The sequence below is a fragment of the Centruroides vittatus genome, unplaced genomic scaffold, assembly GCF_030686945.1.
Source record: "Centruroides vittatus isolate TY-2023 unplaced genomic scaffold, ASM3068694v2 contig_544, whole genome shotgun sequence".
Taxonomy (NCBI): Eukaryota; Metazoa; Arthropoda; class Arachnida; order Scorpiones; family Buthidae; genus Centruroides; species Centruroides vittatus.
In genome coordinates, this window is record NW_027122320.1 from 49,528 (window position 1) to 67,256 (window position 17,729).

Consider the following 17,729-nt stretch of genomic DNA (forward strand, 5'->3'; position numbering starts at 1 on the left):
ATATACATTTTTTTAAATAAAACCCCATCCCTCCCCAAAAATTCGCTCCCATCACGCTCAGAATAGCTGTGATGATGCACAGTACCGTCTGACGACAGCTGAGTACTACGTCGAAACGGCTATTTTTAATAAACCAACAAACACCTAAATAATCGGGCTATTATATGGCTATAATTAAATAATAAATACAAATGAATTTGGTATAGAGCTATTTTTTGTTTCTTAGTCTTTATCGATGATTGAATTTATGTAAATTTAATGTTTGAAAGTATTAATCGATAACTATACAAGTACTGTACATATACGATAGAAAACAAACGTGTCAGTTGTCATTTCATTGAATATGCAGCTTAAACATACTGGTAAAACTCGATGAATTACTTATAACTTGTAACTAACTGCATTATTATAAAAAAATTAATGAGTTCAAACAAGATAGCAAAACCATAATTTCATTTTTAGGGGGTAAACTTTTGCAGGGAGAGTAAGTGAAAAGATGCGAGTAACTGTCAAGGAGAATGGATATAAAATTGAATAAAATGAGATAACGTTAGTGGCACACCCAGAGGGGGCTGAGGTGTCCTGGCGTCCTAAGGGGAAAAAGGGGAAAACACTAAGTTTTTTCCATAATTCTCTTTGTAAGTAAAATTTAATTTATTATTATAGTGTCGTGTCTTCTATACAAGCGTTTCTCAACCGCTGGTCCCCGGAAAATTTTTACTGCTCTGCGTTAAAAAGTTTTCTTATTAAAAAAAATAATGATGATAATAAAATTTTCATTTATTAAATGATATATTTTCACGCATTAACGATTTAAACTTAAGTTTACAAGGAACTGCAATAAACGCATTTCATTTATTTAATAAAATAGATGCATTTGAGAAAAAAGTAAATTTTGGTTGGATAAGGTAAAAAATAATATTAATATATTTAATAATTATTCCGAGTTTGTTATTTCGCAGCAAGATATAAACTTATCAAAATTAAATATAATCATCGAGCAACACTTACAATCTTTAAGTAACAGTGTCGAAAAATATTTCCCATTTGAAAAAACCACACGTGAAAGGAATTTGTGGATAACAAACCCTTTCATAATATATGACGGTAGTAAATTAATTTAAGTAACAGCGAATACGAGTCCATCCTTGAGATTAGTTCAGATATTATGTTAAAATCTAGGTTTTCAACAATGTCTATGGATAAATTTTGGATCAAAACAAAAATTGAATATCCATCTCTATACGAGAAAGTGATGAAAATGTTAGTCCCCTTCGCAACAACATCTTTATGTAAAGCGAGATTTTAAACTATGAGGGTAATAAAAAATAAATTTAGAAATCGACTTTCAATTATTTCGCCGCTCCGACTCGGCTCGACTAATTTAGAACCCATAATTAAAAGGTTAATTGAAGATCGGCAGCAGCAATCTTCTCATTAGCAATGTATAGCAAATAAACAAACATTTTAGTATTCGTAAGATTGATTTTTTGTTGTGTACCTATATACAATACATTTGTAACTTTTTATAATTTTTTGTTGTAATTTTTGTCAAGGGATTCTCATTTATTAATAATTATAATTAAAAACAACAATAAAAATTATACTTTTAGTAAATACTATTAAATTTTTTAATAGTCATAAGACTGCACATAGGACACAATACAAAATTCAATTTTTTGTGATTTTATTACAGTTTTCTGTGAGTTTTGTCAAAACATATAACAACTTATATTTACATTTAAATATTATTGTAAGTAAATGATGACGATAATTTTAAAATTTATTTCTGTAGTAATTCTTTAATATCTAGTAAAAGTGTTTCGTTAAAATACCACTGGACCGCGGGCCAAAAAGGGTTGAGAAACGCTGTTCTTATACTACTTTATAAAATCAGCAGTCACATAAAGTGGGAATTTTATTGAATTCGCATTAAACATTTTTTATTCGTTCAACACGGACCTCCTCAAGATCGTATCCTTAGTGCGAGACTGGATGTCATAATTTATGAACGAGCCCTAAGACAACTTATTAACACGAGTAATCACATTCGTTAAACCGAGTGACAAAATAAGAAAACTGTAGACATCTAGGCACCAATTTTTTTATCATATAATTAACAATGATAATTGTCAAATGTAAAGCTGTAATTTATACACAAATGTACATACAAAGTTTTCTTTGTATGTACTTTTTTTAAAAACTTCATCATACGTCACAACATAATGAAGCATCCGCGATTATATACCGTTGTTGCAGTAGTAGTTACTTTAGCTGTTACCAGACGGCACATCATCGCAGCTATTCCAGGCATGATCTAATTCTTTTCAACGATAAATAGAACTGGCCAATTTATATTATCATACATTCTGATCTAACAATGAAGAAAATTAATTTCCATGTCAAAACGTTTTTAATTAATAATATATATATATATATATATACAAGAAATTTTTTACATTTTTTTGAGTTCATGCAAAAATCAAATTTACAAGCATCATTTTGTATTTTGTAAAGACTATTTTTTTTTTTTTTTTTGAAAGACGAGAAAGGACGTTTTGCAACAATAACAGGTTTAAAAATGACTAGAAGAATACAAATATTTCTCTTATTTTTATGCAAACAATACAAACAAATAGCACATTTGTTTTTTCCTTTTATGTACGAGATAGTTTTGAGAAAATCGGTAACAAGGTAACTTTCATAATAAAACTACACGATATCCTAGGAATAAATTGACTACACACTATGATAAATGGTATTTACAGCAGCATAATTATTCATCTTTTCTTATGAAAAATTATTATTATGCTAATTATGTTACCATCGTGATATTTACGACACAGTTTGTAACTATGTACATGACTTTGTGGTCGAGAATGGTCCTCGCGACAGAAACTCGATATTTGATATGTTTATATTTATGTCTGCTCCTGGAAGCCTCGATACTAAATCTATTATGCCTTATAAAAAATCTGAATGTCGACTGAACGATATCGCTAAACGCGAGAGAATCAGTATCTACTGCTCTCATTTGATTACAAAATGCAATTTAGAAGTTTTATGTACAAATCTAAACATGTATGGAACGTAATTATACTTCGGTTTCTTGCTAAAACACAATAAATTAAATACACGAACACGTTGCAACTTACCTGACAATGATTGTACTGTTACGTGGACGATTTGGTGAAACGCAGAGCTATTTACAAATAATTATGTATACATTTATATACAAATAAATAACTTATCTAGAATTGTTCGCTTGTTATCCTTTGGGTAAATTCACTCGAATGACTTTTTATGTAAGATAGCGTGATCTAAAGCCATTAAAATATTATATTTTGCCGTAGACAAAAAATAGAAATTAATTTAGGATCTCGAAATATTCAATTTGCATAGAATTTTCTAAATATTGGACCCGATAAACACTTGCACGGCAGTGTACACTGTGTTTGTCACAAACTGAGGAGTGCAAGAACTTATCACACTTCGATAGGAGAGGTACTGTCTTTGGGTGCCCTTCGAGGACCCCAGACAGTTGGATTTACCATAGGTGGATGTAGACTGTTAGAGAAAGCGCCTGATTTGCTCTTTTTCATAATTTTTCCGCTAGTGATGAGCCTGCCGAAACCTTCTTGGTGGGCAAAAGCGTATCCGGATCTAATGGATCTCCTGCTGGCTCGACGAACACTGGCTATGCGCATCTGTGGTTCCGACGGCCTCGATCGCAAGCGGGTGCGTCTCTGTTTCAGTCGCAAGCGATCCGACAGCGTGGGGTGCACGTTGACGTAGTAGAAGCGGATAATGACTACAGGCAACAGCAGTACGACCAGTGTCAAGAAGGTAGTAAACCAGAACAGTGACGAGCTAAGTGTAAGGCGAAAAGCACCCATATACGAATTTCCAATGAAATCGCAGTTGATGAACAGAGTCATGGCAAAATAAAAGGCAACACTCCCCCAAATGACGATATGATTAAATACAGTCCAATAGGCAGTGTCTAGAGCTACCTATGTTAATAAAACAGCATCGTCAATTTAAAATATAGCAAAGTGTTACTAAATTGAATTTTAACAATTACCTGGGCCGTAACTACAAATACGAGGATAGCAGATACAACAGTTCCAAACAGCTGATGATCATCCAGATTGATTCCGTGTGGATCGACAGAATTCTTAAATGCTCCATAAGGTATGAAAAATAAGATAAATGATGTGATTATTCCATGTGCTACACTCTTCAGAAACTCCATCTTATTAAATAATAAGTTTAAATGACCAGGAGCATATAGTTTTGGATACCTTAGAGAATTTTTGTCATTCACGTCCTATAAAAACATTAAAGAATACAAAAAATAGAAGTTTATAAAGTAAATCATATAAAAAAAACCCACCTGATCAAAGATTCCTAGTGCTAAAACAGGTAACGATGTATAAAACACATTATAGAATGAAATGAATGCAGGATCGTAGACTGTCTGAAGTAAATACTTTCGTTAAAACCACAGAAATACGTAACAGAATTAAGCATTTCTTTAATACTAACCTGTGCAGAAAATCCACAAAAGAATGCAAACCAGAAATGACATAAAGTAAAGGCAAAGTTTTTGTAAAAGAAGTAACGAAGAAATTTACTCATTCGGAAATAAGACCATCGACCGTGAACCAAGAGCAAGCGTTCCAGGAAACGAAACTGAGCTAAGGAAAAATCGCTGGCTAACACGGCTTGCATACCTTCCTGTCCACTTATTCCAACTCCAATGTGAGCAGCTGGGTGAAAAGAAATGGAAAACAATTTAACTTCCTTTACTAATAAGCACCAGAACACTTCAAATGTCATTCGTTACCTTTTATCATACTAACGTCATTTGCACCATCACCGATTGCCAGAGTTACAGCTTTCTTGTGCTTTTTAACAAGTTCCACTACTAATGCTTTTTGTAAAGGTGTGACTCTACAGCAAATTACTGCTTTACAACACGAAGCAACTTCTAAAAATAGAAGTTCCATGGAAGGATCAAGTGCATGGGTCTGAAAACAATTCAGTCCAAGTTCATATTAAAATAAAATTGTACAGTTTTTACTTACTTTTCTATAAAACAATGTCTTAAATATACATACCAAACTGTGACCATTCACAACAAGGGAAAATCCACCAGTACCATTATCGTTCGGTGAATCAAAATCATCTTGAAAGGTGACAACACTGCATTCGGGTGCACCCTTAGAGTGACTTAAGACATTAGCAATGTTTTCTCGAAATGTGCGTAATTGTTTCTGAACTTCTTCATACTCTTCACCATCAACGATAAATATATCAACCATTTCGTCAGTCAACAGCTGACAAGAATAGCCAATGTTGATTGCAGTTTCTGAAATAACTAAAATTTTAAAAATTCTAGAAACAACAAAAATGTGATTTCAAAATTTAAAAATTACCCTGTTTATCACCGGTGAGTACCCAGATTTTAATATCTGCCAAAGCCAGATTAGCTATGGCTTGTGGCACTCCATCTTGTAATTTGTCTTCTATGGCTGTGGCACCAATCAGGTTAAGTCCCATTTCTATTTCTTCATATACTGCATTGATTTTATCTTCGCGATCTTCTAAACATGTTCTTCGATTTACAATAAATGTTTTAACATTATCCAAGGGCTTTGTTAACTTTCATAATTTCAAAAGTGATACATACGACGCTTCATGTAATTTTGTCCTCCACGTCTCAAAAAGTTCTTCGTCTAACTCTTTGTTGGCAAGGCACAATGTTCGTAATCCTTCTCCAGCAAATTTCTGTCAAAATAGTTTAAATGAATTATTTTTAAGTTCTTAAACCATACAATTTTCTATCAATTCTAAAGGTCAGCTGGTTCACAGCACCCAAAGACAAGAATTCTCTCTATATTAAATTCGTATTAATCAACAAATCTCAAAGTATTTGAGCAAGCTCAAGAAGAAATAAATTTACTTCCATAAAAAGTTACTTCAGGCTAAATTAGTAGAATTATATTATTTGGAAACCACTTTGAAGAGAATTAATTACACATATGTGAAAAGGTCACTTATATATCCTGATAACCGCAGCATTGATATCAAATCAATGCAAAAAACTTGATATCAAACTTTCTTGTAATTATCCAAAATAAAACTAATGGAATCATCATCGGTTTACGTTACTTACTAAATTCCATTTTTCTATAGACCACTTTAAACAGAATATGCATTGTAACAGCTATGTGCATAATTTATTTTTACAGGTAATCCTCCAGTTTAAAAATAACAGCTGTCAAAGTTTAGGGAACTGATCATAGTCAAAGAAAGTAAATATTGCTTAATTCAAATTATTCATATTTGATCTACTTTTCATTGTTGATATTGACAAGCTTTAATATTTAGATTTTAGTAAAATTTGAATTTTTTTAATGTGGGGATTCACTTGGCCTGATTGTAAGTCCCATGTAACATCTACAACTTACACCATCCATTTGCTTATGCTTATCTTGTGCATATTATTGCTACTTTATTTTCACTGATGCGCAAACTCCATTTCTAGTTTTCTGTTTGTAAGACTCTGACATGTTACCATAAAGTTAGTATTCTAGCGTCTATTAAGACAGCCACTCCCAGTTCTAAAATAGTCAGGAAGTAAATCTATAGTTTGCATAACTGTTTATGTACTGTACATTTTCAAGACATTGCCCAGCTCTGGGGATCTGGGAACAAATTCAGACAACCAAAACCCCAGGAAGTTCTTCGTGGGTAGTCTGTCTTAGATACAGGGTTCCCACTCAACTTTTTGTTTTGAATTCCCTGACCCCCACATTTATTACGGTGTGGAATATCGACATAATAAAACAGCATTTTATTTACTGTGAACATTGATTGAGTATATCTATCCCTCTTTTTGCACAGTTGATATGTTTCAAAGACTGCCACATTAAAAAAATACAGTACGCATACATCCTGCAGAAAAATCTTTGATAGAATCCACAACTTCAATGTAATGAAAAAATAAGCAATTTACAAACATGAGCTTTTTATTTTATCATCATTTATCATTATTATTTGTATGTAAATCTAGTAAATACAAGATAGCATAAAATCTACAAATAGTATTCTTTGATATACAAATAATACTGTACTGTACTTAAAATAAACTCTTGACTTAGAAACACGTAATTATAAATCAAACTTCTTTTAAACAGCGATATAATTTTAACAAGTAAAACCGCAAAACTGTATTTGGGACAAGACTATGTCTTGGAGATTCACTAATAAGCGGGATCACTTTGACGCTCAAGGCTAATCTCGTTTTCATTCTTCAATCTTCTTTGCTATCGCTGGTTTTGAGTGCGATCGTTCAAAGTTATCCGCCGTCCACGATGCATTTTCGGTGAAATTAACCTAGCCAACGTAGAAATTTCTTTCCTTTGCGTGTCCCGGGTTGAATTTTTGTCGATGCCTAACAAAATTTTCCGTTTTTGAAAAATAATAATCGTGGCTATTGTATCATTCGAAATTATTTTTTTATATTGCACAAACAATACTGGGTTGCGTCCTACCTTGTCTGTTGACCTCAACCACGTGTTCTGCGTGTTTTGTTCTGCCGGTAAAAATTAACTGAGAAACCGATAATTTACTTAATTTGTATCAACTACACGATATTTACAATACTGTTGAGATATAATATAAATCCAAGATCGGCACGGCTGTCGAATCAAAAGGTTAACTAAATGAAATAAAAAGATGTCTCTTCCTCGTTAGAATTTAGGAGCAAAGTTAGGTCAAAGAGTGAAGGTCACGCGGAGGCTCCCTCTGCCCTACACATCAAATTTTTATCGGTTCCACGATTTTACTATACTACGTAATGTTAAAAAAACCCTACTTGTAATGACATATAACTCTGTTTTAACGTCATATTTGAAGTACCCCCAAATTTACAAAATTAGATTACAAATTTTATTTAACATAGAAGATACTACGTGTTCAGTCCTAATGTCAGAGTTCACTTCTTAGAATGACTGTGGGTGGTACTTTCCCCACCTGACTTTGGTCGGGTGAGGTGCCTGTTTTGCTGTTTGTAGAAGAAGGTTGCCATTTTGTATTTTATTTTCACTCGGTTCTCGGTCCCCTGACTACCTACAAGTCTGGATTTTTTATGCAAAAATGGTTTGGGCACCTAATACTCTGTGCCAAATATCAACTCTTGACATGTACTCCTTCATAGCTCTAAGCTGGTAACAAAAATGGCAATACGATTTTATAGACAAGACATAGTCTTGTCAACAAAAACTTAAATTTAAAAATTTTCAAATAAAGCATTTTTTCCTTCAAAAAAATTTATCAAGTAATAAAAAAGAATTAGTTTTCTTTTGTCAATCACATTATTCCAAAACTGTGTAAAATAGATTGTATATAAAGAGGGATAGATGTAAGTTTTTACTATAGCTTCTCTAACAAATCCACTAAATCTAGCAAAAAATTAGCTGAATTGGCAACTCATTAAAAGAAAAAAAATGTTCCATTGCTGCCATTTTGATTTTGGTTTCGGTGTAAAGGCCAGAGTTTTAATAATTATTTTTAACACAATAAACGTCTTCTACTATTAACACTGTAGTGAGTAACACAAAGTCACAAACGAAAACCTTTTAACAGTGTTGTATTCAACAGAGAACCAACTAACGTTTTCGGCCTCCACCAAGGGCTTCTTCAGGTTGAGAACTAAATGTCATCCCCTTCCAGACCGCCAGAACGATGATGCCCGAGATATAAACATAGTATGTGTCGCGTTTCACCCCTTCGCCTGGCTCTGTTCGAATTCCTCGAACACGTACTTCCACGCATGCACGATCGTGTTCCTGTCCTTACAGTTGATGCAGGTGCCTTCCACTTTGGCTTTATATATCTCCCCGGCCTGCAGGTGCCGTACGTGATCGTATTGAAAGGCCTGCCAGATTAACTTAGTGCTCGGGAAGTCTGCCCAAATTTCCGGGTCGGTAATGTACAGTATGTCGCCAGGGCAGTAGTGTGCCTGTTGTTTTTAAGGTCCGCTTGATGTTCCCATAACTGTTTCTGAATCGAACGTACGGTTGCACCAGTGTACACTAAATTCCTTCCGAACCTATTGTCCCTGATAGGGATGGAGTAAACTCCAGGGGCTCTGTTAACATTTATCCGTCCTTAGCGTTGTGCAGCAGCTCGTAAATCGTGCCGGTTCTCCTATATGCGATACTGGTGCGACTGTGTCTAGAAATCTCCCTGTATAGAGGGTCCAGACGCTGACTGTAAGGCCGCGACTCCACTAGCACAAACTGCCGTAAAACCCCTCGCCATAAAAGCTTTTAATCACGTGACCAAGGTATTTTACGCCTCAGCGGGTCGTAAAACCAACGTAAAAACGAGTTCAGCAGTGTTCCACTTTCGAAGCGAATACGGCCGTAAAACAGTACCATCCACCAATCAGAATTCAGTGAAATCTAGATCATTGTAACGCAGTGCGAAAACAGCAGAAAACGAGCTTTTGTGTACGTTCTCTCGTGGCTACTAGGAAAAGAACTAGAATAGATCTGGAAAGGTTTATCGAAAATATCCGAAAGTATTCGTGTATCTACGACAAGAGGTATCCCGATTATAATAATGAATGCCTAAAACACGAGATACGAATGCCCAAAGGAAAATCCTTCATTTAGAGGAGTATGTTATAAAAAAGCTAAGCTTATAAGTGTTGTGTATTATCTTAATAATATGATAATAAAAGTTAATATATAAAAGTAAAAATATTATTTTTACTGCATTTGTAATTATAGTACAGAAAAAACTCGTAGAATATAATCATTGTCTTTATATCGATATATCACGTATACAACTGTACAGGCGTAACTTCGACAGCACTGTTGCCGTAAAAAGTTCGCTAGCCGGACCTCCACCGCAATCTGAGCGCAAATGCAAATAGGCCACGTGATTAAAAGTTTTTATGGCGAGGGGTTTTACGCCCTTTTTACGCTAGTGGAGTCTCGGCCTAACGAACAACAGTACACTTGCCGTTCATAACGGGATGTTGGGTGCCACCCGCCCGCAATGCTGCTTGGGGGAAGACGGTTGGTGTAGGCGCAGGCCAAGCCAATTATTTTTAATAATTTTTTACTTATTATTTATTTAATTTCACATTAAATTTCGTCTTTGCACAAAATTTTCTTAAGAATGCAAACAAAATTTATCTATTTTAACCCTTAATTACAATTCTTATAATTATTGCAAATCATATCACAAACCATCTTTCTCACTTTTAAAGCACATTTTAATTAAACGAACTAATGTTTTCAGCAATCTTAAATAGCCTTCCTCAGGTTTAACATAATTTCAAACGTCAATTAGAACACAAGATTTGAAACTTTGCGTTTTGCTTGTGTGAGATATGACGACTCTTTCCCTTTGGGAAAATAAAGGGGATAAAGTTAATTCTCCCAACGTCAGGAAAGTTGAGGGACTAATAAGTATGTGGGAAACGTGGTACAGATGGACGAAGACACCTCTTCACCGTTTAAATAAAATAAATACAGAAATAAACATCGAACGAAATTACAATTATACGTTAATAATATATAGAAATTCAACGCATAGAATCGTAACTACAAATCTCTTTCTTTTGCAAAGTAACTATAAAAATTGTTTTGGTGTTGTTTCACACAAAAGATAATCAAATTTATTTTAATTTTTTTAGTAACTTAATTAATTTTTTAAAAATTTACCAGTTTTTAAATTTACAGTTAATTTAAGCAAGTTAACATTGATTAAACTGTTGGATTACTTAGTTGATTTTCAAAACGATAACTACAGTATATCTATTACAGGCATGATCCCTAAATTTGCCAAAATCAGTGGATATTTGTTACCCATCATCATTTCTGTTAAACTAATTAAACTATGTACCGAAGTTGCAGAAATTATTGGGGGGGAATACGCTTGCATTACATTACTTTCAAGGAAAATCTTAACAACAAATGTAAAAAACTACTAGTTGGCACCAGAATTTTACTGTAAATGTCGGGTAGCTATTTATAATTTTTTATGTTGTAATGTTTTAAACGTGAAAAACAATTAAATTATGGATTTTTACTGATCTATTTAGCTATTTTGAAGTGAACATTCTAATAAATTACGATTTCAAGTTTTAAAAATTTGGGTTAATGTTACCCATGGTTCCAAAATGGCGACTTGTCTCTGATTCCAGCAAATAGAAGAGAAACATTGGGGACGCATGTTCTAACCTAATCTAACCTAACCTATTCTAATAAATTACCATAATTATTACCAACAAAATTATTAGAATAAGTTAGGTTAGGTTAGAACATGCGTGCCCACTGTTTCCTTTCTTCTATTTGCTGAAATCAGAGACGAGCCGCCATTTTAGAACCATACGTAACATTAACCAAAATTTGTAAACTAATTTTTAATTAGTTATTTTTTATTCTAATTAACAAATTCATGTCTTTATAATCGCTGAATTATTAAAATTAAAAATTAAACACTATTACATAATAATAGTTTATCCTATTATTAATCCACAACTGTAAAATTATATGACTTCAGAAAAAAGCCATATCGGATTCAAAACGGATTCTGGTATATTTTCTTATTAAAGATTGCAGAATTACTTCTTGCCGCCTGCAGATGGCTACACTTGGTCAGGCATATTCAGCAAAAGAAATCAACAAGGGAGCTAAGGAGGCAAATTCCCTGACTTTTTCCGAACACTAATGAAAATCCGACTTTCCAGGTGCGTAGGAACCCTGTAGATATGTAAACCCCCACCCCTCACCACCTGACTGTCCCATGTGAGCCTGCTCAGAACCCAGGATGAGGCTCATGACATCTCTATGCCCACAGACTGGAAGATTTAAAAAAACCCTACAAAATCTAATGTATATGACTAACAACAGAGGTTTTATTTAATAGGATCCATATCCATAGCCTTTGAACTTTTTTGATAATAAATAAATTATTAACACATCGGTGTTGAGGCGTTACAGGCAGTGATTTGTAAAAATTCACATGTACTGGCAAGTACAGTTTACAGCTGTCATCTTCAGGCAAAAATTGGATACTATAAATTTTCGAACAATTAGCTTTTTAACAGACTATTTAAAATTACGTAAAGCACCTACATGGAATTCAGAATACATATTAAAATTGCAATAATTATGATATTTGTAGAAACGTGCTGTGATGACGTAATAACCCCAAAATACTTAAAACACAAATAATGGCACCGTGTTTGGCTGCAGTATAACTGAGAATGGAAAATTATAACATAGATTGTTTAAATCAGGGATGGGCAACCTTTTTCTATGTAAGGGCTGCATTTTAAGACTTTTGAACTGATGCGGGCCGCATACAAGAGAAAGAGAAAAAAAATGTTGGTGAATCAGAATTATTTATTCATATAATTATAAATTAGAATAGGTATACTTAATTTAGCTTCTGGAACTGATGTAAACGTAATATATTGAAATATTTGGTTAAATATTCGTCACTGCTAGTTTTAAATTCGTTTCCATCTGTCTGTTAGCCGGTTTCTTGTTTTAATTTTTACTAAATTCATTGCGGGAAAAACTATTCACATACATAAGTTGTAAAAATAACGTTTGAATTTTTGCTGCATACTTCCTTAAGCTAGGAAATTGATATATTTATTCACATTTTATGCGTCGCGGGCCGCAAAATATATGAATGCGGGCCGCATGCGGCCCGGGGGCCGCAGGTTGCCCATCCCTGGTTTAAATAATGATATCCACAGATGAGGGATTTCTAATGTTGGTGCATTGCATGGTGTTAAAGTGGATATGTGTAAAGGCTCTCCCATATGAATACCTCTCTTCTATCATCGCAACATTTGAGCAATTTAGTATGGCCCCAGAGTGGTAGATAATCCTAATTTAGCACCTTTTTAGATAACTTCATTGTTGGTCTGTTGTTTCTAATATCTTCCTGGTGTTCAAAGATACAAGAGCATAGCATTCTGGTGGTTGCTCCTATGTAGATGATTTTTTCCTCTGATAATGTGTTTTAATGGGATTTCATAAATTCCTGATTTCTCATTCAACGTGAGAGCGTCTCTATTGTTGCACAATACTCTTCTTAATGTTGGTTGAGGGACTATGGGCAAAATAAAACAGTTTTTTCTAAATATACATGCTATTTTTAGGGATATATGGCCCAAAAATGGTATTGGAGGTTGTACTAAATGAAATTCTTCTTTGTTGCTGAGGGAAGATTTTGGAAATAATTTGTTCTTGACACGGTTAAGGAGATAATGAAATCTGGAAGTAGAATATCAAGCATTGCGTACCACTCTATTAATAAGGTGCAATTCTTTGTCTATTAATGTCTGAGTGGACAGGAGGAGGAGTGCCCTCCGAATAAGAGAAGTAATAGCAGAATTTACAAAATTTGAAGGTTGGAAGGCAATTGCAGGGATAATGTGGTATCCTGTTGTTTTTGTGGTGTACTGAAAAAATGTAGTTCAGGAGATCTATATATTTCTAAATCTAGAAATGAGATTTTGGTATTTTGCTCCTCTTCTACAGTGAATTTGATGGTAGGATATATATGCTAACATTTGATTAAACTTGACTAATTCCTCTGTGGAGCCATCCCATGCAAGTAATATGTCATCTACATATCGTAGATACATGATTGGATAGTGGATTGCTAATGGGGCATGGAAAATGCAATACTCTATGTTCCTCATGATGAGCTCTGCTAAAATGAGTGATGGGGAAACCCATAGCCACACCTTGGGTTTATTTGTATATGCTACCATTAAATTGAAAATAATTGTTTTCTGTGACAAGTAAGAGGGCCTCTCGCAAATGTAACACATGTGATATTGGGTATCCAGAGTTCAGTAGTAGCACATATATATGCATGACGGCTTCAAAATGTGGTACCGATGAATATAAGGAAATTACATCTATTTTGTACAATCAGTCTGAGCAACTGGGAAAGTTATTTAATTTATTGAATATGAAAGATTTAGCATCCAAAGTAGCTGTAGTTACCAAATCAGAGGGTGGAACTAAAGATGTAACGTGTTTTGTTAGTGCTGCCTCTAGGAAGTATGTTGGAAGGGAGCATTTGTTAACTAGGGGTCTTAAAAGCCATGTAGGTTTGTGTGTTTTCGCTTTGAAGAATAATCTTGGGCAAGCAACATTTGTTGGAGGATTGAGAGGTCTTACTAAAGAAGCTGTTACCCCTGGGAATGCTATAACCTTTCGTGTCTTCCTTAGTACTGTTGCTGTTGGGTCCTCTTTTAGTATAACCGACTTGGATTGTTCAAGAAATGCATTGGCTCTTGATAAGAAATCCTGGTTTTTACATAGCACAAATCTTTTATCTTTACCAGCAACTAACAGATTTAGATGATTGCTTCCGAGAAATAATTTTACCGTCCGAGCAGTTTGTATATTTGACTTGTTGGTTTTCAAACATCGTCGTGATGCTATGCTGGATATTGTAGAGAGTTCCAATATGTGTTGCAATCCTGGACAGCCTGTGTTCTTTATAGCTGCCATGGTGAGAGGAATTAGTTGTGAATAATCCAACCTTAGAATGGGTATATGTTTCGGCCCGCGTGATAATATTTTATAAATATTTTCTGGTACCTATGCATTTGCGAAGTTGTAATATGGAATCTCCATAGTTCTGCTTCGTTTAAGGCAAGATTTTTTTGTAACCAAGAAAACTTGTTGTTCAATTTCTTCCTGATTTCATATGGTTTTTTGTTAGCTATAATTCTTATCTTATCCGGTTGTTGGTATAGAGTTTCTGGATTGCACTGCTTAGCAAAGAAGAGGTGGGCTATGTACATTTTGTCTTCCTCTTATATTTTTTGTGTTTACTTTTAATTAGTTTTGCTAGGAGACTTTGTTCCATTCAAAGCAATAGAGTTTGAACATATATTGAAAATGAATCATATTTAAAAGTGATGCACTTGGGGATGAGTCCGTTTTTACAACACTAACAAAAACCAAAGTTGAGCTTTTTGCTTCAACCACAATGTTCTGGTATTCAACAATATAAAGAAGTGTTTTCTAGTAGTTTCCATAATAGTTTCCATTGATAATAAAGTCATGTTTTCAGAACACATTGCCAAAACAACTCACCCAGTAAAGTAAAATCTCTCACCAGATGCTGTGGAATTGTCTGGAGGATTAGCAGACCTTTTTCTTTGAAATAGATATTAACATTCCAGAACAAACTGTCAGTTTAAAGCAAGAATCATTTTGATTTTTATTCTTGATGAAGGCCTTTCAAAAAGACCGAAAGCGTTTGAAATTTGAATTAAAAGGCTGCATTATAAAGGTTGTTGTGTGTCGATACATAATTAATAATTAAGTGCAGTTAAAGAAGAAGAATATAGATATTAAGTTGTAATTTTATGAATTTCCAACCTCTTGCCAATTACAGTTTACCAATCTGGGTCGTGTAAACTGTATTTCCTTCTACAAAAATTTTCCAAATTTATCTGATTTTAAATAAACTCTGCATTTACCTATTACTTATCGTCCGAATGTTGCCAGGTCCAGACTCAGGCTCTCTTCTTTTAAAGAACGCATCAAATATTTCGACCAGCTTTTAAATTTTAAATATTTAGCTGGTTATAACAGTCTGAATGACTCCGACTAAAACACCACAGAATGATCTGTATAACCCTCAATGTATTTTTACACCTGATTTTAGATTGTCTATTTTCCAAAGATTTTTTTTTGTCATATTTTACAAAATAACCTCAAACGCCTACTTCATGAAAATTTTACTCATCTTAAAAATACTTGTAAATGTATTCTTTCTAACTTAAATTTTATTTTCATTTTTGCGATTGATTTAATGTTTTCTGTTTTTTCCATTACACCTTTCTAGCCCATTTTATTTGTTATTTATTTTTATTACTATGGGTTTTATTGTTATGCAGGGGGTGGAAGTGTTTTGTCTCCATGAGATTTTCCTAATGTAACAAAAATAAACAAATAAGTAGTATGTGTTGACATGAAACATAAAGAAAACCACTCAGACACAATGTAGACCAGACATGTATTGTCTGAGACCATTGAAATAAAAGGGAAAAGCTGATCTCACAACACTTGATGATGATGGCAAAGCAGACCTGAAATAATACTGGCAAACAGGATTTTGAAGAACCTACTTTTAAATGATTTAAATGGCTCTGGAACTAGATCAGGCACTCTTCAGAAGGAGGTAAGCTGAGAGCCATTTTGAGCAGAAAAAATCAATGACTTTTAAATGAATCTGTATTGTGTGATATTTTTCCATTTCTCTCCCACTGTTTTTAACAACATGTTTTCTCTCACACTGTTTTTGACACATGAAACTATTAATTCTCTCTTTTTATTTTAAACATATTTTCAAAATGGACAAATTCCTTGAAATACAATTTTTTGACAAATAATTCTTTTCAACATTATTTCTACTATAGCATGTACAAGTAGCTCAATGTTCACAGTGCAAACACCATAACAGATAGCTGAAACCATGAGTAAATTGAAATCCTACTTTGCTAGAAGTAATGTTAATCTGCAATCATGTGTGATAGCAGCGACTTTCTACAACTACTATTTTTCTGTGGGCATCTTTTGCCAAATCGACTTAGGTCAAGAACACACATGAGTAAAGTTCAGTGTAAAATCGAGCATAAAACAGAAAACGTAAAATTTTTTCTGAAGTTTTGGCTGAAACAAAACTGGAAAAAGAGTAGAGCATGTCTCTACTTTTTACACCGTAAAATTTTTGTGCCAAAATTTCTCCAATAAAGAAAAGTCTTTTATGTGACGTTAAAGTAGACATGTGTTTATTCTAACAATGGTAGCAATGAGGGTTGACCCTACAATTGTGATGGTCTCAAAAAAACAAAAAATAAATGAAATAGAGGAGTTTATTGAATCTGTTCGACCACATCAGTGTCATGTATAAAGACACTGTACTTAAACAATGTTTATGGATGGCTATAGGTGCAAAATTTCAAATAACAGGTAGGTCTAGTAGAATCAATATATAGACCTAGTATTTAGATCATACGTTCTTTATTTGAATTTGAAATACAAGTCTATTAATTAATTTAAATTTTCTATATTATAGCAAAGAACGCAGAGAAAAAATGGAAGGTACAAAGGGATAGATATACGAGAGGAAAAAATTAATAAAATTAGCATTGTTAGTGGCAGTGGTGTTTCCTATTTGGCCAGAATATTTACATGTGTGTGTTCTGCCATAAAAGCGTAAAACAGACTCTGAACTGACAGCTGATTTCTGATTCAGTTTTCTGCCACATAATTTTATGCATGTGTGTTCTTGGCCTTACTTAGCTGTGCTTCCATGATATCCTCAAGCTACATGCTATTCGTGTAAAAATTTTAGTCAAAAAACACTTTTCCATTTATCACAGTTCCTCAAAACCCCACTGCAGAAAATCACTGCCTTATGTATACAATCACAAATAAGTTTTTCTTATTGTTACAAAATCACTTGTAACGTAGTGATGTTTCACACTGATGTCAATTTTTGTGAACTAATATCATCAAAAATGACACAACAAGCATAGTCATGGATATTTGTCAGTTATGCATGACATAATGATATGGCTGTCTGCAAGTCAATACAACCTTGAATACCTAGTTAAGTAATGCTATATCAGCATGTAGTCGGAACGAAGC

The 17,729-nt window shown here is 33.8% G+C and overlaps 1 protein-coding gene across 1 annotated transcript in view; it reads right to left on the bottom strand.

The window, feature by feature from the left end:
* Positions 1 to 2,394: 2,394 nt before the first annotated feature.
* The window catches only part of LOC136978506 (phospholipid-transporting ATPase ID-like), a 145,340-nt gene continuing 130,005 nt past the window's right edge, over positions 2,395 to 17,729 (bottom strand). The window contains exons 15-22 of the mRNA XM_067274224.1: positions 5,696 to 5,793; positions 5,442 to 5,620; positions 5,124 to 5,374; positions 4,850 to 5,033; positions 4,549 to 4,772; positions 4,397 to 4,480; positions 4,085 to 4,330; positions 2,395 to 4,013 (exon numbers count right to left, since the gene is read on the bottom strand). Of these exons, the coding sequence (XP_067130325.1) occupies positions 3,486 to 4,013; positions 4,085 to 4,330; positions 4,397 to 4,480; positions 4,549 to 4,772; positions 4,850 to 5,033; positions 5,124 to 5,374; positions 5,442 to 5,620; positions 5,696 to 5,793 (1,794 nt within the window). The 3' untranslated portion in view covers positions 2,395 to 3,485. The remainder of the gene's footprint in view (positions 4,014 to 4,084; positions 4,331 to 4,396; positions 4,481 to 4,548; positions 4,773 to 4,849; positions 5,034 to 5,123; positions 5,375 to 5,441; positions 5,621 to 5,695; positions 5,794 to 17,729) is intronic.